This window comes from Eubalaena glacialis, chromosome 1 (genome assembly GCF_028564815.1).
Source record: "Eubalaena glacialis isolate mEubGla1 chromosome 1, mEubGla1.1.hap2.+ XY, whole genome shotgun sequence".
NCBI lineage: Eukaryota > Metazoa > Chordata > Mammalia > Artiodactyla > Balaenidae > Eubalaena > Eubalaena glacialis.
In genome coordinates this window covers 33,032,618-33,053,598 of record NC_083716.1, presented here as the reverse complement: position 1 = coordinate 33,053,598, position 20,981 = coordinate 33,032,618, and the positions used below count along the sequence as shown (strand labels likewise).

The 20,981-nt window shown below is 47.7% G+C and overlaps 1 protein-coding gene across 1 annotated transcript in view; it reads right to left on the bottom strand.

The window, feature by feature from the left end:
- The window catches only part of PDLIM1 (PDZ and LIM domain 1), a 45,624-nt gene extending 42,183 nt beyond the window's left edge, over positions 1-3,441 (bottom strand). The window contains exon 1 of the mRNA XM_061194934.1: positions 3,222-3,441. Coding sequence (XP_061050917.1) covers positions 3,222-3,317 — 96 coding nt within the window. The 5' untranslated portion in view covers positions 3,318-3,441. The remainder of the gene's footprint in view (positions 1-3,221) is intronic.
- Between the last annotated feature and the right edge of the window lie 17,540 nt (positions 3,442-20,981).

The following is a 20,981-nucleotide window of genomic DNA, read 5'->3' as shown; positions in this document are numbered from 1 at the left end:
GAGGAAATAAGAAATTGACGAGGGAAGAAAAAAAAAAAAAAACCCAACTCAAGGAGATAGACAACTGTAGACCTGGAGCAGGAACTGACAGAAAAAAAATCTCAGAGGACAGTTGCAAATATGTGTCTGGATCGTCAGGGAGTCCAAGGTAGAGGCTTAAATGAGAAACTGGTAAAAGGAAGAAAGATAGTTTATGTCCATTCAAAGTTAGAGAGCTGGATTGAAATTTTAAGTGTATCACAATAACAAAGATGAAAATATTGAGGAACAAAAGCAGCTATTCACACACACACAAATGTGTTCTGTTTGTTTCTGTTCAGAAACTGGCTAAAAACAAGGAGGTAGGTTAGTGAGCTGCTGAGGTCCTGGCAATGTTCTATTTCTTGACCTGGGTGGTAACTCTACAGGTATGTACTTTATAACCATTTGCTGTGCATTTTTAGTTTATGACTTTTTAATTTCACAATAAAAAACTTAAAAAAGAAAAAAATAATTTCAAGTATACAAGATTACAGAGTTATATTCAGGAGCATTAGTAGTTTGACAAAAGAATGAAGCCAATACCAGACTAATTCATGCAAGAGAAAGTAAACATAGCTATTTAAATAAAAGGTACTCCTTTCCCAGCCTAATTTTATGGTTTGCTTTGGTGTGGAGACTCAAAGTCTGCATATACAAAACCACAGCAAACTGTATCTGCCCCGAATGATGAATCTAGCACACCTACCAACCAGAACCTGTGTATGACTTCGTGGATGCTCACACCTCCTCACTGCTGTTCACTGTTTACAGAGCAATCTCACATACCTTAACTCACAGCCAATGGCTGGAGTTATCCCCATTGCAGAGATAAAAAAGGCAGCCACAGACAGTAGAAGACTCACCCCAGGTACAGCTCAAGTAAGAAGCAAAAGTCAGACCTATACCAGATCTCAGACAGCTACTTCAGGGACCCTTTATGACAATAACTTCCCCATTCCCAGGAAGTTAGGAGGCCCACATTTTTTCCATGTGGGAATAATGAGATGAATAAACAGGTAAATTACTGTCAGCAAGAGAATGTCACCTCCTCTGAGTCACTTTCACTTTTCAATTAAAGCACAACCCAGGGCGTTATAAAGATTAGCTTCCCTCACTAAACCATGAACACCTTGAGAGTGGAGCTGTGTCTTCTCATTTCTGGGACTCCAGGGCTTTGCTCTGTAGTTTCTAGAATATGCTATATGCTCATGAGACGTGTGCTAATAAAAAAAATAAACAGATGAGGGTACAAACTAAAGAATTCACAGTATTGTGTTTTCCACCCCATACCATCATTCCTGCACAGGGCCACCTGCATTAAGTCTTTTAAAAACAGGCAGTAATTGCCCTTTTAACAGATGGCCAATATATTCTCACTTCTTTTTTTTTTTTTTTTTTTTTTTAATCACCCCCAATCTGTCCCTCCAGCTCCAGCTCCGGCTCCTTGGAGGAAGCCATATTCTCCAGTTTTTAGGAAAAGGTTTCATGTCATACATAAATTCAGAAGCTGAGCCGGCTGACAGGTTAATTATAGACACAAAGAGTGGGGACAAATGGACTATGAGGTAAGCGAGTCTAAATGTGCCTTCCCTGGATAAGCATTTATTAATAAGCCTGCAAAGATTTACTGGGCACAGCCAGGTTCAGCTCGGTGCCAGCTTGGGGGCAGGGGTCCAGATTTGGGGAAGGCACAGTTTCTGCGCTTGAGGAATCTGGCTGGTGGCTGGGAAGACAGCATGTACCTGCAAGAATAATCAAAGTTGTCCCCTGGGGACAGCAGGTGGAAGACAGGGAGAAGACAGGGCCTAAGAACTGAAGCACCTGCCCCTTTTGGGAGTGGGATGGTCAGAGAAGACATCACTCCACTAGGGCCCACCTGCAAGGAAATGTGGGTAGGTGGCTGAAGAGAAGCCAAAGAGGAAGCCCCAATTCTTTTCCTCCTGTGCCTCCCACCATATTCTTTCGGGGGCTGGAGGCAAGGACCTAAGTCAAAAAGACCCATAGGGATCTTCCCCTTCCCTCTCCACCCTCCCCCTCCAAGAAAAAGGAGGAATGTTCAGATGGCTGGGGAGGCAGGTCTAGGGTCATCTTCAGCAAGCAGATGAGCCCAAGAATGGAATGATAGGCCTAGCAAAGCTGGGTACCAGAGAGTGCTTTGCGCTCCATTTTTTCATTCAGTCAAAAAATATTTCTTGTCCGCCTTTTGGTGGCACATTGAATGTGGCAACTCTCAGTGGGACATCAACCTTGCCTTTAGCCCAGACTAGATGACCAAAGCCTGGGCCTCCAAACAATGAGTCTGGGTCTCCTTCGGGCTTCCGCTTTATTTGGGGATGATGGACCTGGTCGTCTCCGATTGAACCTGGGCCCTTCCAAACAGATGAGGACCCTCTGAGAATTTTTCAAGCACCAGCTTCCCCCAGACAAACACATAAGGTGGGAACCCCACCGCACCCCTATTTATGGGGGAAAAGGGCTGATCAGTTGATAATCCCGAAATGCCAGGCAGAAATATGGCACGGCCATCTCCCGCGAAGTAGTGGAATGTCCAAGAGGGTTTATTCGGGTTGGTCTGTTTCCAAAATCCCGCCATTGCGCCAAAAGACATTAGAGAGGCAAAACCTGGCCATGGATCAAGTCCAAAGAGTGAGAAACTAGTTGTTTCGATTGTTGCGTTTAACCTCACTCGCCCTCCCCGCCCCCGCCCCAGTAAACTTCCCATCCTCTCCACCTCACTTTCCAGGTGGTTCCTGCTACTTCCAAACTGCTTTCCGCCGCTCTGCGACTTGTTTAGAACGGGAAGCGCTATCTCCCAGCGTGCGGGATCTGCGGGGACCCTGAGCCTTTCACCCGCTGACAAAGCGCGTTCACGCGCCGGCCACGCTTCCGGAGCGAAGGCACGAAAACTGCGCCTTTCTGCCCCGCGGACGCGGTAAGTGGTGCTCCGCAGCCGGCTGGCTCGCCTCGGAGCGCGGCGTCTGGCAAGCGCGGCGGGGGCTGCGGGCCCGAGGTGCGCGGAAAGCGCTCGGCGCACCTGGCGCACCTGGCTGCGCCCGGCCGCCCCGGCTCCGTCCCGGGCTCCGGAAGCCGCCGTCTCCGACAGCGCCCGCAGGGCCCCGGCCGCCCCAGGTCCCCTCTGGGTCACGCCGCTCCCCAGCCCGGGATGGCCCCGCTCCCCGCGCGTCCCAGGCTGCTCTTACCCGGGAAATGGCGAGAGGCTGCTCGAAGTCCTTGCCCCCCACGAGGCGGAAGCCCCACGGTCCCGGGCCCTGGAGCGCTATTTGCTGCGTGGTCATGGCGCGGCGACGGCGGTCGGCGACTCCCGGGGACAGACGGGGCAGGACGCGGAGCGGCGCGCTGGGCTCCCCGGCAGCTGTCGGAGAAAGAGAGCGCGGCGCGGGTCCGGGAAGCCTGGGGCGGGCGGGAGCTGGGCGGGAGGAGGGCGGGGGCGGCTCCGCCCAGGCCGCGTCGCGGCCGCCTGCCCCGCCTGTCCTCCCGCCCGCGGTCCGCAGCTGCCCCCCGCCCTTGGCGCCCGCACAGGGCCTGGCCGAGAGTCGGGCAGAGAGAGCCTGGGGTCAGCTCGGGGGTCTCGGGATCTCAGCAGCCCCGCCCCAGCTCCCAGCGCCACCTCCCTCCCGCGCCAGCCGCCGCCCGGCTGCACTCCCAGCCTCGCCGCGGGCGCTAGGTGAGAGGCGAGTAGGTTCCGGCGACCTCGAAGGAGACAAAGCTTGGCGCTTTTGAAAGAGTTTGGAAGTGCTGTGCAAAGTCATCTCTTTGAGGTCAGCTCCATTTTCACATTTGTTTTATTGTAAACGACAACGATGTTTCATAGGTGCTTTCGAGTGATCTCGTTTGAAAATATGAAGCAGTCAGGGCATTTATAGCCCCATTTTACAGATGAATTAACTGGGTCGGCCAGAGGTTAGAAGACCTGCCAGAAGCCACACAGCTTGTACGTGGTGTAACTGGACCGTCGCCCAGGCTCCCCGTGCCAAAACCCCACACTGGAACTTTTCTAGTGCGAATGAGACCAACGTACGAAGTTGTAAGTGAACTTAAAAACCTTCCTAGAAACCTTTCCTCCCGGCTGGATTCACTGTAGGTTCTGCCCTTCCCAACAATTCACACCTCAAGTTTGAGGCGGACCAAGTGCGTGGAAAGGGAACTGGGTTGAGTCCGAAGACCTGGGTTGCTGACTTGCCACTAGCCTCCTAACTGGGCTCTGCCCCCCTCGCCCTGGAGTACGTTCTCCTCGCCAGATCAGACCACATCTCCTTGTCCACTGGGTCCCCCACTTCCCTCTGAGTAAAGCTGAAATGCCTAAAATGCTTGTAGGGCCACCCACAGAATGGCCCCAACTCCCTCTCTGATCTCATCTCCTTGTGCTGCTCCCAGCCCACACTGGCCTGTTGCTTCTGCCTCAAGGCTTTGCGTCAGGGCCTCTGGAATGCTTTTCTCCCAGACATCCTAAGGCTCGCCCTTTGTTCAGATGTCATCATCTCGGTTAGGCCATCTCTGAAAGCCCTATTTAAAGCCTCCTCTCTAGAACACCCTGTCACCTTCCTCTGCTTTTATTTTCCCATTGTATTTATCACCATCTGACATACTCAATATTTCACTTATTTGTACCCCCCGGTCACCCCTAAGCATTAGTTCCCCAGTGGTAGGGGTTTTTATCTGTTTGGATCACTGCTGTATCCCAGCGCCTAATAATAGTGCCTAGTACATAGTATTTAATGAACGCAATACATTGGCCAACCTTATGACCTTTGGGTCCCAGGTTCTTCATAGTTTTCTTGGCTCCAATTCATCCTGGCACCTGAGCCCCAGTGTTCTGTCTCTTTGTGATCCTGGCCTACCTACCCAGAAGCCCTGTGCACAGATTTACACATAAAAGGATCATCTTACTTGTTCAGTTGTGTCACAGCACAAATGCCTGGTTTGGGAATGGTTTGCTTGAGTTTAGAAATCAAAGTCGTTTTATGTCATCTATCCTTCCCTCTCATCTTGCATCCTGATATTCTTTTTTTTTTTAATTGAAGTATAGTTGATTTACAATGTGTTAGTTTCAGGTGTATAGCAAAGTGATTCAGATATGTATTCTTTTTCAGATTCTTTTCCATTATAGGTTATAACAAAATATTGAATATAGTTCCCTGTGTTATACAGTAGGTCCTTGTTGTTTATCTATTTTATATATAGTAGTGTGTATCTGTTAATCCCAAACTCCCAATTTATCCCCCCCACTCCCCATCCTGATATTCTTTTTTTTTTTTCTAATTTATTTAATTTATTTTTGGCTGCGTTGTCTTCATTGCTGCGTGTGGGCTTTCTCTAGTTGTGGCGAGCGGAAGCTACTCTTCATTGCGGTGCGCGGCCTTCTCACTGCAGTGGCTTCTCTTGTTGTGGAGCACGGGCTCTAGGCATCCTGATATTCTTGAATCTGAGAAAAAGGAATGGAGTTACAGCCAGGAGCCATCTACCTGCTTCATCGAAGCCAAAAATTATACCCTCTTTGATTAAGATTCTCCTGATTTAAAAACATGCTTGTATTTCAAGTCCCTGCAGAATTTGGGAGAATTGCCAAATTCTGGGTCTGCCCTAAGATGGGTGGCAGTTTTGAATATTTGTGTCCTAGGAAAAGAAAAAGGTTGAAGAGCCACAGCTTCTGTGCTCCCCAAAGGTGGGAACTGCCTCTCGTTCATCCCCAGGTGTCCTGCTAGCATGGACCTGATACATCGTGGGTGCCAATAGTGCTTATTCTATACAATATTCTTTTCAGATATAGGGCAGAAGTACATAGGTTACTTCATTTAGTTATTAAATGTTGTCAGTTGCAGTCTGGCTCTACATAACAAGAGCTATAAAACAGTCGACACTCTGACCAGGTCATCCCCTTTCTGGGCACTAATTCCAAGGACATAATTTAAAAGAAGAGGAAAAAGCTTTATGTACAAAGATATTTATAGCCACATTATTTATAATGACCAAAAAAACTGGAATTAAGCAGCAGCAGAAAAGTGGCTAAATATGGTATGGCCATATGAGGGAATAGTATGCAGCATAAAAATGATAATCATGAAGTCTATGAGGGACTTCCCTGGTGGTCCAGTGGTTAAGACTCCACGCTCCCAAGGCAGGGCACCCAGGTTTGATCCCTGGTCAGGGAACTACATCCCGCATGCCATAACTAAGAGCCCGCGTGCCGCAGCTAAGATCCGATGCAGCTAAATAAATAAATAAATATTTTTAAAAAGACTATGAGAAGGCAGGGAAGTGTGTTTTCAAGATATGTAAAAAAGAGTGGAACAAAATTATTTGTAAACCAATTATTATTTGTAAACAAAATTATAGATTTCATGTTAAAAAATAAAAATTATGTCTACCTATTGCCCAAAATTAGGAGAAAGTACAAAAACTAACTTTGTAGTGGAAGATGGAATTGGAGAAAAATTTTTAAAATAATTTCTTCTAACAATGATGTAAAGTTTTCAAAGCAAAAATCAATTAAATGGCCTCAACTCCTTGGATGCAGACTAAATGCTAGTCTTTCTGGGGGTAGGGAACCTCATCTTCTATCTTTTTGATCTCCCTCCCCCTGCTCCAGCAAGCTAGCTCTGAGCTGGGCACACAGCATGTACTCAGAAAATACCCAGTGATGGACTGACAAGTCTCACCCCCAAACACAAGCAACCTTGTTTTATCTTAAACACCATTATTTATTAATCCAAACTCTGCAGTTCCCTCACTGGCCACCCTTGACTCCTGCAGAGTACCATTTGAATGGCCGTAAGCAACTTCTCTGAACTTCAGTTGCCTTGTTTATTATTATTATAATGAATTCCATGAGAGTTTTTTGACCCTAAACAGCCTACATCAAAATACCTGCATATGAGGGGGTGCAGGTGGGGTAGAGAGGATGCTGAAGAAATGGAAGCAAGGACAGGAAAAGGACAGAGGAGCAATGGTCTAGGAAGTCAGGGAATAGTGGGTGTTTCCAACTCTCAGTCCAGTTTAACAAGGTGGACAAAGTGGGTGGCATCTGCTGGCGAATTCCCCCCCCCCCATCGGGCTTCTGCAGAGCTGGCTACTCCCACACCTAGGGTGCCACTGCCAGGACCCTCCAGAGCCACTGTGCTGAGGGAATAACAGCCCCATTTCTTAAGGACAGTGAGAGTAGGACTGTACTAGCCTTTACATACGGATTTATTTAATCTCCAGGACAAGTCCTGGACCCGCTCAGGGGACTGCAGAGCTCCCATTCCTGGAGATCGCGGCCATGACCCCTACCCCCTCTGGGACTGAGCCTTGACCCAAGAGGGAGCGTAGGTGACTCCCAGGCTCCAAGCCTCCATTGGGATCTGAGGCCGGCTCTGCCCAGGGGCTAGAGAGCCGGAAGCGGCCGACAGGCTCAGGGCACAGCGGCACCCCCATCCCCAAACTGGTGCAGCTGCCCGGGGTGCCCTGGTCAAATGACATCACAGCGATTTGTTTCTTCTTCCTCTAAAAAGAACCGAAACCCAAGCTCAGAAGATTGCAAAACAAAGCATCTTTTCCCGCTAGGTCCTATCCCCCCTGTCTGGTCCCCATCCACCCTCAACCCCGCTCCCAGGGTCAGCGCGTCCTGTACTGGGATCCCACGCGCGGCTGGTCCCACTACACTCCAGGACGGCTGACCGGGGGGAGGTGCCCTCGGCTGAGCCAGGGACTGGTCAGGGAATCGGACGCCCAATTCTTTACTTTCTCCCGCTTTCTGCTCCGGCCCCAGGGGGAGGGGTGGGGGGTGGGTGGGGGTGAAGGGGTGGGATCCTGAAGTGGCCGTTTGGGATTGGGCGCCTGTCGGATTCCACACGGAGCATGCTCCGTGGAGCGTTGGGCCCTAAGGACGCCTGGACACCTGACCTGGCTGAAGTCCCCTCCAGGCTGATAAAGGTGTGGACAGATGAACTGGGAGATCTAAGGCCTGCCGTGTGCCTAGCAGACAAGAAGCTGCTTTGTCCACCTGCCTCCTGGATCCCTGGACACGTGGCACAAAAATCATCAAGTCATCAAAGAGGCCGGACCACTACCATTTCTCAAGCATCCCTGAATATTAAAAGAAGAAATTCCAAAACAAGATCATAGATAAAGTGGTTCATATTAAGCATACATATTGGAAAAGTTAAGACAAAAAGACAATGTCATATAATAGTGTTGTTCACAAGATAATTAATGGATTAATAAAAAATATAATTTACCTCCTGATACCTAAATTTAAAGTTGTATGATTAACATATTTCATTGCTGTTATTATATTTCAATGGCTTTATATGTAACCTCATAGGGGAAAAACTTCAAAAATCTAAATTTGAATCTGTAACGTACATGGACCCACCCATTGGTCACCTCCCTGAAAGAGGAAAAGTGGCTTGGGGTCAGAGTCACCCAACAGACCCTAGCCCAATACCCAGACAATAAACATTGTCCCCATTACTAAACAGTGACTATGAGTCAGAGTGTGTGCTAGGAACTTGACATATATTGTTGTATTTCATCCACACAATAGCCCAGTGAAGTATTGTGATGCCCTTTTAAAAAAAAAATATTTATTTATTTTTTTGGCTGCGTTGGGTCTTAGTTGTGGCACACGGGCTCCTCTCTAGTTGTGGCCGCATGGGTTTTCTCTCTCTAGTTGTGTTGTGCCGGCTCCAGGGCGCATGGGCTCTGTAGTTTGCGGCACGCGGGCTCTCTCATTGAGGTGCACAAGCTCAGTAGTTGTGGCACGTGGGCTTAGCTGCCCCGTAGCATGTGGGATCTTAGTTCCCCGACCAGGGATCGAACCCGCGTCCACTGCATTGGAAGGCGGATTCTTTACCACTGGACCACCAGGGAAGTCCCGTGATGCCCTTATTACAGGAGGAAGCTGAGGCACTGATGCGCTGCCCAGGTACCCCCTTCATGGAAGGACTTATTTTTCCAGTTCCTGGGAGGTGGACAGCCCTCAACTTTTAGGCCCCTCAGGGACTGCCACTGCCGCAGAGTGCAGCCTTGCCCACGGGCATGCCCTACCCCAGACTGCCTGCATTCAATGACTGATCTTGGGATAAAAGACCAGCCATTTGGGCCCAACATGGGACAACTCTGATGGGTCATTATGGCTCCAGAGATCCCTGTAGCTCAGCTTCTTCCTCTGCCCAATCCAGCTTCCTCTCACTCCCTCCCCCAGGCATTGAGCCCAAGGGCTCTCCTTAATAAACATCCTGCTTAGACACTGTCTCTGGGACCAGAGAACTCAGCCTGCAATAGGCCCAGAGAGGTCAAGAGACTTCCATAAAATCACTCAGTAACCAAGTAACAGAGCAAAGTCTGGGCTGGGGAGGCAGAGGAGGAGCTACAGGGTCCAGAGGACTTTGTAACAGAAAAAGGGAGGGACAGGAGGTTATTCAGGGGTTCCTAGGATCCCAGAAGACACCTCATGTCCACAATTCATGGAGGGCCCAAGGGCCAGATCTTCCTTCTCCACTAACAGGGGCACCCACAGCCCAAGTGTCAGCAACTCAACTAGACTAGAAGTCTTTGGGGGATGGCTTTTTGGACTTCCTCCTTGGAGGAAGTAGAAATTGAGATGAGCTTTAAAAGTATGAAAAAATATGGAGGCAGAAAGGCCATACTGAGCAGCAGAAACAGAACAAAGTAGTAGGAAGGGGGGGTTCCCTGGTGGCGCAGTGGTTGAGAATCTGCCTGCCAATGCAGGGGACACGGGTTCGAGCCCTGGTCTGGGAAGATCCCACATGCCGCGGAGCAACTGGGCCCGTGAGCCACAACTACTGAGCCTGCGCGTCTGGAGCCTGTGCTCCGCAACAAGAGAGGCCGCGATAGTGAGAGGCCCGCGCACCGCGATGAGGAGTGGCCCCCACTTGCCGCAACTGGAGAAAGCCCTCGCACAGAAACGAAGACCCAACACAGCCAAAAATAAATAAATAAATTTATTAAAAAAAAAAAAAAAAGTAGTAGGAAGGGTGGGGGATGGTCTGGTGAAACAGCATTATTGGGTGATGGGCAGCCTGGAAAATTCTGTGGGGTGGGCTCTGAGTGCCAGAGGCCTGCTGTGGTGTGCAGTGGGAACAGGCAAAAGCTTTCCCTCCATCTCATCTCATTCCTCCCATTCCAACCGTTCTCTCTCTCTCTCTCTCTGTGACATCCTCCCCCAAATCCATTTCTTCTCAGGGTTTGATCGTGGTGCTGGCCTGGTCTGGCCATGGCTGATACTGAAACTGACTATTTATAGCATTTGAGGACAGATAGAGCGGCAGGGCCAGTTTCCATGACGCCAGGGCTCCCGGAGGTTGGCTTCCTCTCTGTTGGGTCTCCACCCGCCTGCTCTGGGTCTGTCTTCTCTCCTATTATCTCTGATGCTCTACTTCCATGTGGTCATTTCTTGGGTAGCATCAGGGCTGCTGCTGGGTATGCTAGCAATGATAACTGACTTCAGATACCACACCTGGACACCCCACTCCTTGTATTAGACCACATTCCAGGCTAAGGGGATGTCTCAGCCATCACCGCTGGGTGATGAGCCTGGGGTCTTCTCCTACTTCCAGGACTAGCCACCTAGCCTCTGCCTTGAGCTCCTACCCACTGACCACCTGAGGTTATGAATCCCAGAGGGTAGGAAGAGAGGATACAAATTACAAAAGTCTAGAGGTAAAAGAGGCCAGAAAAAAATTAAGTTAAGGTGGAAAAATGACCATGAAGACATGTGCTATCCAGCCAGACATTAGCTCCTATTTTGGGTCTTGGAAGCATGCTAAAAAGAGAGTTCTGTCATTGGTCAGTTGTGAGGATTTGACAAACTACTTAGCCTATTGGGGCTGTTTCTTCTGTTTTAGTCAACAACTATCTACTGAATACTCCCCATTTACTATGCGCTGTTCTGTGCACTAAAAAATCAACAGCAAACAAAACAGACGAAAATTTTCTCCCTCGTGGAGCTTACATTTTAGTGTAAGGGACAAACAATAAAATAAATAAGTAAACTATGGTGTGTTTTGTGGATATACGTTTATGTAGGGGTGTGTGTATTTAAATAACTATGTATATCTATGCGTATTGCATGCCTGTTTTCCTGCCAAAAGGGCCTAGGAGCAAAGATACTCCGGAGCAATGAGTACACTTGCTTTCCTGAACTTGGTTTCTAAATGCCATAAAAAGAACCAGGGTTTCTCAAGGAAATTCTAGGGCTGCAGCAGGATAGGTACAAGAGGAGCCCGGATTAGCTTTTTATGCAGAGAGTATGAAAGTGCTTGAATAAGTGGTGGGCGTATTACAGGAGAGGGAAATGTCACATCCTGGGACCTGCAGGAGTCCTTAGGGTGGACCACCAAGTGAGGGTTCTTGGTCTCGTAAGCTGGACAGAATTCAAAAGCAGCCAGAGTAAAGGGAAAGCAAATTGATTTAGAGAGATACACATTTCATAGGCAGAATGTGGACTGTCTCAAAAAGTGAGAGCGGCCCTGGGGCATGGGTTTGTAGGTTTTTATAGGTTAAGTAGTTTCATAGGCCAACGAGTGGGAGGAATATTCTTGCTATGTCAGGGCACGGTAGGGATTTCCCAGGAATTGGGCCACTGCCCACTTTTTGGCCTTTTTTGGTCCTCCTCGGAACTGTCATGGTGTAAGGGGGAGTGATTTTAGTATTACAATGAAGGTATAATGAGCTAAAGGTCAATGACTGGACTGTTCTCAAAGCCACCTTGGTTTCAACTTATTCCAGCTGGTCTTTATCGCATTCCAACAGCTGCACCCCTTCTTCATTATCTAGCGTTTGTGTCCTGCCCCTTTCCCTCCTGTCTCATTCCCTGCTCAGAGATTTTACTCCCATATTCTTATGGGAAGCAGAAGGGCAATGGTCCGTCTTCTGTAGCTGCTTCAGAGCTGAGCAGGGGCATCGACCCTGCCTGTCAGGGAGTAAAAATCTCTGGATTTTTACTGTCCCCTGTCTCCAGGAGCAGGACAGCTTCTTGTTTTAAGTCAGAGGGAGGTATGGGTTGAAATCCTCACATAGCCATCATTTTGATGTGGAACTGTTGTGACCCAGAAGACACGAACTTTACCAAGAGGTTAAAGAGGCAGGGTCTAAAGAAGAGGAAGAGGAGTATGACCATGACTGGACCCAGGAGGGGCAGGAACCAAGTAAGGCTAGGGAGGGTGCTCTTAATAGTAGACCAGATGGCATTAGGGTCTGTCCCCTGGTTGTAGTGGTATAACCATGATGCCTGTTATTAAATCTTTTTGATGTTCATCTTGATCTGGCCCGAGTTATTAACGTAGGTACAGCAGGTTTTGTTTATGACCACACAAATACCACCCTGCTCATCCAGGAAGTAATCCAACGCCAATCTATTGTCCATGACCACATTGCCCAGTGAGTTTAAAGAAGTTGAAAGTCTATTTAGGGCATTGCCGGAGGTCAGGGCTAGGCTCTCTGAAGTGTTAGTTAGATTTTCTAGGGTTACCTCATGGTAGGCAAAGCCACCCCATGGAGCTGCCAATCCGTCTGCCCCAGTCCTATTCCTGCTAATATTAATCCGATGGCCCTCTTGGGACTGTATTGAGTATTATTATGAATTGTGACTGCGAATGGGACCAAGTGTCCTAATGTACCCTCTCTCTCGTGCCACACATTATGGATATAAGGATAAGCATTTACAAAGGGGCCAAATTTTCCCTGGGTGTGCTTGTCTTTGGGCTCTCATTCTGGGAATTGCCACATATCCAGACATATCCTGAAGGTGAAATAAGAGATCTGGGAACAGAAGAATTTAGCAAGGAAGCAGCCATAGGGATCCATGGAAGGGACAAGTTATGAACACAATGCAGGGACAAGGGCCCATTAGTATATTCAAAATAGTTAAGTCCGGAGTATTCCATGCCCTCGGCTTAGATGAGATGGTATAGTAAAAAGGTTTTAACCCACTGCTTCCGTAGAGCCTGACAATTTCTAGCCCAATTTTTAGTCCATTCCATCCCTATCCCATAGGCACTTGGGGTCTGGTCTTCATTATAAGCACACAGAATGAAGGCATCCTTAGGAATGCAGTTTGGGTCTGGGTTCCAAAACACTGTTGTGATATTACCATCTGGTGGCCAGGGATTGCTCTAAGGAGGCTCACCATACCCAAGAGAACCATTAGAGGTGTAGTGGCATCAGAAGCATGACTGGTTTTCTGAATAATAAAAGTAGCCATGATTAATGGAAAAGTTATAAGCACCCTTTTAAAAGGAGTCAAACATAGGCAAGGTATTGGACCTGACGGGGGGTATTACCCATTGTGCTCAAATCGGTGGAGGGAGGTTTTTCCATGTGTTCGAATTGATAATACTCTTGTTGTATGTACCTATTCATACCTGAAATTGTTGTTGTAAGCCAGGGTTTTTATGGCAGACCCAACGATTAACTAGTTTTTCTCCCCGAGTGACTGTTTTAGATGTGTTTACTAAAGCATTATTTTCCCATTTCCCCTGAGCCACGACCATCGTCAGAAGTCCTACTAGGAGTATCGTGGCTTTTGACATCATATTACTATATATTTGTTCAGACCCAGCGGAGGCAAAGAAGATGTTTACCTGGGGGAGGGTGTTCTGAAAAGTGGCAGAATAAGAGCATGATAGAAACACAAGGATGACTAGGTCAACCCATATCTGTTCTCTGGAACAAATATCTGAGGTCTTCCACTGCCTCGCAGGAGTAGGTCCCCTCTGGTTCCTATTGAAGGTACATAAGGTACATAAGGTACAGGTTTTATTCTAGACAGATGTATCCAGCTAGTAACTCCTCTTAGCTTGACAGCAGTTGTAGTACTTAGTAACACTTGATATGATCCCTTCCATTTTGGTTGTAGCTGGTCCTCAAGGGACCCTTCCTTCCAAGTTTTTAGTAGGACAAAGTCCCCTGAGTGGACAGAGACCTCGACCTTTTCTTTTGTGGGGGTGGGTAGCACTTCGTTCCCTTGGAGGGCACTTTGAACTTGGCTCAAGCTAGCAATGTGGGAGACCAATTTGTGGGTTTCCTCATCAAACAAAAGATCTGAAGTCAAAAAAGGGCCTTGCATAGGTCATTTCAATGGGGCTAAGTTTTAAAATTCCCTTTGGGGCCATCCTGGTCCATAGAAGGGCTGAGGCAGGAGGGAGACCCAGGTTTCTGAAGTTTCGGCATAAATTAGCGAGCGTTCTTTGTAGAACATGATTTGCCTTTTCTACCTTGCCTGAGGGTTGGGGCCTCTAGGAAGAGTGGCAGCTGTAGTTAATACTCAGAGCTGAGGAAACCTGTTGGGTCAGTTTAGCAGTGAAGGAAGGTCCGTTATCACTCTGTAAGCTTTTGGGTAACCTGATCTCAGAACTATCTCTTTAAGCAGAAATGTGCATACTCCTATTGCTTTTTCAGTTTTAGTAGGGAAAGCTTCTATCCACCCTCTAAAGGTGTCTATGAATAACAATAGGTGTTTCCATCCCCTACATGGGGGCATTTGGGTCAAGACCACTTGCCAATCCTCCCCTGGATAGGTTCCCCAATGTTGTATGGGCCAAGTTAGGGGGGGAAGTATGGGGTGTCTTCCTGGGCCACTGGGGGCACAAAGCTCACAAGCCTTGGTGACATTTTTAACAATTTGGGACAGTCCTTTACCCAGGAACACCTGTGTAACCAGTTTGAATAGGTAGTCTTGCTGTAAGTGGGAGGATTCATGGAAGTGCTTAAGTATTTTCCATTGCTCGGCCCCAGGAGTGAGAAGCTTGTTATCTTTTGTCAGCCACCCTGAGAGGTCTGTTTCCAGTTCCCTACCCTTACGCCACTTGAGTTCTTCTGGTGTATAAGGTGGCACCATTGAGAAGGGAGGAGCTTTTGGTCCGAGAGCTGCAGCTTGTAGGGCCAGCTGTTCTTTGGCTACTGTCTTAGTGACCTTGTCGGCCAGGGCATTTCCCTTTGTAAGGGAGGTGTTGTCCCTTTGGTGGCCTCTGCAGTGAATGACTGCAACCTCCTTTGGAAGCTGGATGGCTTCTAGCAGTTCTAGAATTTCTGCCTGGTGTTTTATAGGGGACCCGTTGGCTGTTAGTAATCCCCTTTCTTTCCATATGGCAGCATGGGCATATAGTACTAGGAATCCGTACTTGGAATCAGGATATATATTGATTCTTAATCCCTTTCCTAGCTAGAGTGCTCTGGTCAAGGCAGTCAATTCGGCCTCTTGGGCGGAAGTGTGAGAGGGTAGAGCTCCAGACTCAACAATTGTCTGCAGGCTGACTATGACATAGCCGGCCTTTCTAACCCCTTCATGTATACAGCTGCTTCCATAGGTAAATCATTCTGCATCAGGATTGGTCAGGGGCTTATCCTTGAGGTCAGGTCTACTGGAGTAAACTTGTTCAATAGCCTCCACACAGGAGTGAACAAGGGACCCTTGGGGTGGGGGGGTCTGGCCTTAGAGTAGCTGGGTTCAGGGCTTGGCAGACCTTAAGAGTTACGCCTGGGGTGTCCAGTAGGAGGGCTTGGTGTTTAAGTCATCATCCACGCATCGGACATTGGTGTCCCTTTGCTTCTAGGACTCCTTGTACTTGGTGAGGAGCTAGGGCTTCCAGTGGTTGTCCCAGAGTGAACTTATTGACCTCTTCTACTAACAGAGAGGGGCAGCCACTGCCCTAAGACATCGTGGCCATCCAGTGGCCACCTGATAAAGTTGTTTTGAGAAATGAGCTATTGGTTTTGGGAGGTCCCCAGGTTTTTGGGTGAGGACACCCAGGGCTACCCCTTGTCTCTCAGCTATATAGAGGGTAAAGGGTTTTTCTAAGTTCAGGAGACCTAATACAGGGGCAGTCCCTAATTTTAGTTTTAGAGCTAGGAACGCCTGTTGGCAATCTTTACCCCAGTTGAGGGGTTTGTGGTCACCTCCTTTCAGGGCCTCATAGAGAGGCTTTACTATGAGCCTGAATCCAGGTATCCAGATCCTGCAAAATCCTGCCATCCCCAGAAAGGCCCTCAGTTACCTCTTAGTCTGGAGGGTTACAATGGCTTCCTTTCAGTCCTGGGCTAGAGTCCTCATCCCAGAGGTGAGCACATATCCCAGGTACTTAACCTGTTAGGTGGAAATCTGGACCTTGTGAGGAGACTCGATGTCCTCATCCCCCTAGGAAGTTGACGATGTGAATGGTGTTTTTATCTGAGTCTTCCCTAGTGGGACTGGAAATTAGGAGGTCATCTCCATACTGTAGGAGAGACCCATTGACCAACTGTAATTCTGTTAATTCCTTTGCTAATGTGTTCCCAAATAGGTGGGGGCTATACCTGGAGCCCAGGGGCAGCGTGGTCCAGGTTAGCTGGGAAGTGTTATGAGTATCTGGATCTGTCCACTCAAAGGCAAAGAGATATTGGGAGTCTGGGTGCAGGGGAATGCAAAGGAAGGCGTCCTTCAGGTCCAGGACTGTAAACCAGTTAGCATTTATCGGAACTTGGGTCAGTATGGTATATGGATTAGGGACTATCGGGTGATCTGGGACCCACTGCCTCATTAACTGCTCTCAGGTCTTGAACAAACCTGTATTCTCCACTTTGATTTTTTAGCATGTGTCAAAGTTTCATTTATTTTTTTAAATTTTATTTTTAATTTTTTTATTGAAGTATAGTTGATTTACAGTATCATGTTAATTTCTGCTGTACAGCAAAGTGACTCAGTTATACATATATATATACATTCTTTTAAAATTCTTTTTCCATTATGGTTTATTACAAGATAATGAATATAGTTCCCTGTGCTCTACAGTAGAACCTTGTTGTTTTCCACTTTGTTTTTTTTATGTGCAGAATGGGGGTATTACACAGAGATTGGCAGGGTCATAACAGCCCATATTTTAAGAACTTGGTTATTAAAGGCTGGATACCTCATTGAACCTCGGGCTCAAGGAATCCTGCTTTTTTTCCACAGGTAATCAGCATTGGGTTTTAATGAAATCTGAACTGGGGGCACATTAGTAGCTCTGCCAGGAACCTCAGAGTCCCAGACAGGGGGGTTTACTTGAGAAACAACATGGGGTGGAAGGGAGACTTCCTCTGATTTGTGACCAAGGCAGTCAGGCTCCCGTGGCTAAGAGCAGTTGTTTCTCCTGGTGGGTGCCTTCTCTGAGGGAGTCTCCGAATTGAACTATTGTCTGGAACTTGGTGAGCAAATCCCTTCCCAACAAGGGAACAGGGCACTCAGGCATGAGCAGGAACTGGTGGGCAAAGGTAAAACTTCCTGGTAAGCAGTTGAATCGTTTGGCTTTGGACCGTCCATCGACTCCTGTTACTATACAGGATTGAGAGGACAAGGGTCAAGGGAAATCAGTCAGCACAGAGTAGGCGGCTCTGTATCTAATTAAAAAAATAACTTTCCTACTTCCCACGTCAAGGGTTACCCGAGGATCCTCCGGGGAAATGACCAGGCATCCTTTGGGAGCTGGGGGGTGGGGACTTCCTGGGCACCAACAGCCTTCAGTCCTCTCAGCCATCATCAGTTTGGGAGCCCCAAGTCCCCTTCAGGACTGGGGGCAGTCCCACTTCCAGTGGCCCTGTGTTTGCATATCGGGCAGGGTCTTGGTGGACTTTTCCCAAACAGAGGGCGTTCATCTTTCCAGTGGCCCTCCTGGCTGCATTTAAAACATGTCCCTTCTCCGTGGGGCAGTGGCTCTGATCCAGATTTTCTAGGTCCTGCCCGCCCCCCGGTGAGCTTTCATAAGCCGGGGCGGGAACTCTGAGGTTGTGCAGGGGCTAGGGCTGCCGCCAATAATTGTGCCTTTCGTTGTTGTCCCTGAATCCTTTTCACTTCCTCAACCCTATCTCTACTGTTAAATACTCCAAAGGCCAAGTCCATGAGCTGATTCATGGGGGGTTGGGGTCCCATAACTGCCTTCTGTAATTTTCTCCTAATGTCTGGGGTAGATTGAGTGATAAAATGGGTATTTACTAGGACTTGCCCTTTGGAGGTATGGGATTAATATTGGTATACTTTCTTTTTTTTTAATTGATTAATTAATTTTTTTTTCTGGCAGGCACGCGGGATCTTACTTCCCCCATCAGGGCTCGAACCTGTGCCCCCTGCAGTGGAAGCGCAGAGTCTTAACCACTGGACCACCAGGGAAGTCGCAATATTGGTATACTTTCTAAAAGCTTCTACCAGGCAGTCCTGGAAGAGGGCTGGATTCTCATCTTTTGCCTGTGTTACTGAAACCAAGCAGGACCCTGTGGGGCTCCTGGGCACAGAAGCCTTTCCGTGTCCCACATTCCTTGTTTGTAGGGAACAGACTCCAGCCTCCATGACCTACCCTGAGTTCCAAAGTGCAGATTCGAGCAGTTGCTAATCAGAGAAGGGAGAGGTAGATTACGTGTTCCTGATTTTGGACTGCCATTTCATCAGCAGATACCAGGGCTGCACCAAAGATCCTGCTTTTCTCTTCAAAGGTGCAGCAGGTAGAAAAGAGGGGATCCGCCCAAGTAAGCTCATAGAACTTTGTCAGCTTGGTGAATTCCTCCAAGGACCGGCTGGGGTCCTCAGAAAAAAAAACGACCAAATTTCTCTTTGCAAGTAGTTAGGTCAGCCATAGGAAAAGGGACATGGACCCTGATTGTTCCTCTGTCACCAGCCAGCACTCCCCTTGAAGGACAGAGTTTGGTATTGGGAGGCTGGTAGGTAGCCCTGTTGCAGGAAGGGAGATCCCTTCCAGGGCCTGAGAGTGGGCTCTTATCTAACACTTGGAAATGAATTGTCCAAGGAGACACTCATGCTGACAAATCAAAAGACTTTATTGGGAAGGGCCTCTCAGGGTCCCCCGGAGAGCAGTAGTGGAAGGGAACCCAGGACGACTTCTCTGCCACGTGGCTCGAAGTCTCAGATTTTATGGTAATGGGGTTAGTTTCCAGGTTCTCTCTGGCCAATCATCTCTGGCCCATATTTGGTGACTAAGGGTCCTTCCTGGTGACGCACACATCTCTCAGCCAAGATGGATTCCAGCGTGAGGGCTTCTGGGGGTTTGGCAGGACATATCGTCTCCTCCCCCCTCCTTTTGGCCCCTCCCGAATTTTCCTGATTAGTTTTCTGCGGCAGCAACAGAGACCTCCTGTTGTGAGACAACTCAGGCAAGCGATTATCAATGTGCCTGGCCAAGGTGGGCAGTTTCGGTCAATGGTTCCCTAACAGCTCTGCTTTGTGTAGCACTGGCAGGACTCGCCCCTGGTAACGGAGGATACAGGACAGGGCTGGAGGGACAAGGTGGTGGGATTTCCAGCTGTCCAGGTGGGGCGCTAGGGGTAGATGGTCTGAAAAACTGTCCCCCCTCACAATTGGGAGAAGGGGTAGGAGTTCCTGGTGTGGACCTCGAGGAGGTGGACTCATAAGGGGGTCATCTAAAACACAAATGCCAGCTAAGAAATGTAGAGGGAGTACAGGAGTTTAAAAACCATCTTTTTGCAATATCATAGTCAAAATTAATTCAGGCAAGAATCATCACTGGGTGCTAAATCTAGGGTGAGAGTTTTATGAGGAAAAGGATGCTTTTATGCTGTTTTTTTAAAAATAGATCTTTATTGGAGTATAATTGCTTCACAATACTGTGTTAGTTTCTGTTGTACTACAAAGTGAATCAGCCATATGCATACATATATCCCCATATCCCCTCCCTCTTGAGCCTCCCTCACATTCTCCCTATCCCACCCCTCTAGGTCATCGCAAAGCACGGAGCTGATCTCCCTGTGCTATGCGGCTGCTTCCCACTAGCTAACTATTTTACATTTGGTAGTGTAAATATGTCAATACTACTCTCACTTCTCCCCAGCTTTCCCCTCCCACCCCATGTCCTCAAGTCCATTCCTATGTCTACATTTTTATTCCTGCCCTGCAACTAGGTTCATCAGTACCATTTTTTTTTTTTTTTAGATTCTATATATATGTGTTAGCATACGGTATTTGTTTTTCTGTTTCTGACGTACTTCACTCTGTATGACCGACTCTAGGTCCATCCACCTCACTACAAATAACTCAATTTCGTTTCTTTTTATGCCTGAGTAATATTACATTATATATATGTGCCACATATTCTTTATCCATTCGTCTGTCAATGGACACTTAGGTTGCGTCCATGTCCTGCCTATTGTAAATAGAGCTGCAATGAACGTTGTGGTACATGACTCTTTTTTTTTTTTTTTAAACATCTTTATTGAAGTATAATTGCTTTACAATGGTGTGCTAGCTTCTGCTTTACAACAAGGTGAATCAGTTACACATATACATATGTTGCCATATCTCTTCCCTCTTGCATCTCCCTCCCTCCCACCCTCCCTATCCCACCCCTCTAGGTGGTCACAAAGCACCGAGCTGATCTCCCTGTGCTATGCGGCTGCTTCCCACTAGTTATCTATTTTACATTTGGTAGTGTATATATGTCCATGACACTCTCTCACCCTGTCACATCTCACCCCTCCCCCTCCCCATATCCTCAAGTCCATTCTCTAGTAGGTCTGTGTCTTTATTCCCATCTTGCCACTAGGTTCTTCATGACCTCTTTTTTTTTTTTTCCCTTAGATTCCATATATATGTGTTAGCATACTGTATTTCTTTTTCTCTTTCTGACTTACTTCACTCTGTATGACAGACTCTAACTCCATCCACCTCATTACAAACACCTCCATTTCATTTCTTTTTATGGCTGAGTAATATTCCATTGTATATATGTGCCACATCTTCTTTATCCATTCATCCGATGATGGACACCTAGGTTGCTTCCATGTCCTGGCTATTGTAAACAGAGCTGCAATGAATATTTTGGTACATGACTCTTTCTGAATTATGGTTTTCTCAGGGTATATGCCCAGTAGTGGGATTGCTGGGTCATATGGTAGTTCTATTTTTAGTTTTTTAAGGAACCTCCATACTGTTCTCCATAGTGGCTGTATCAATTTACATT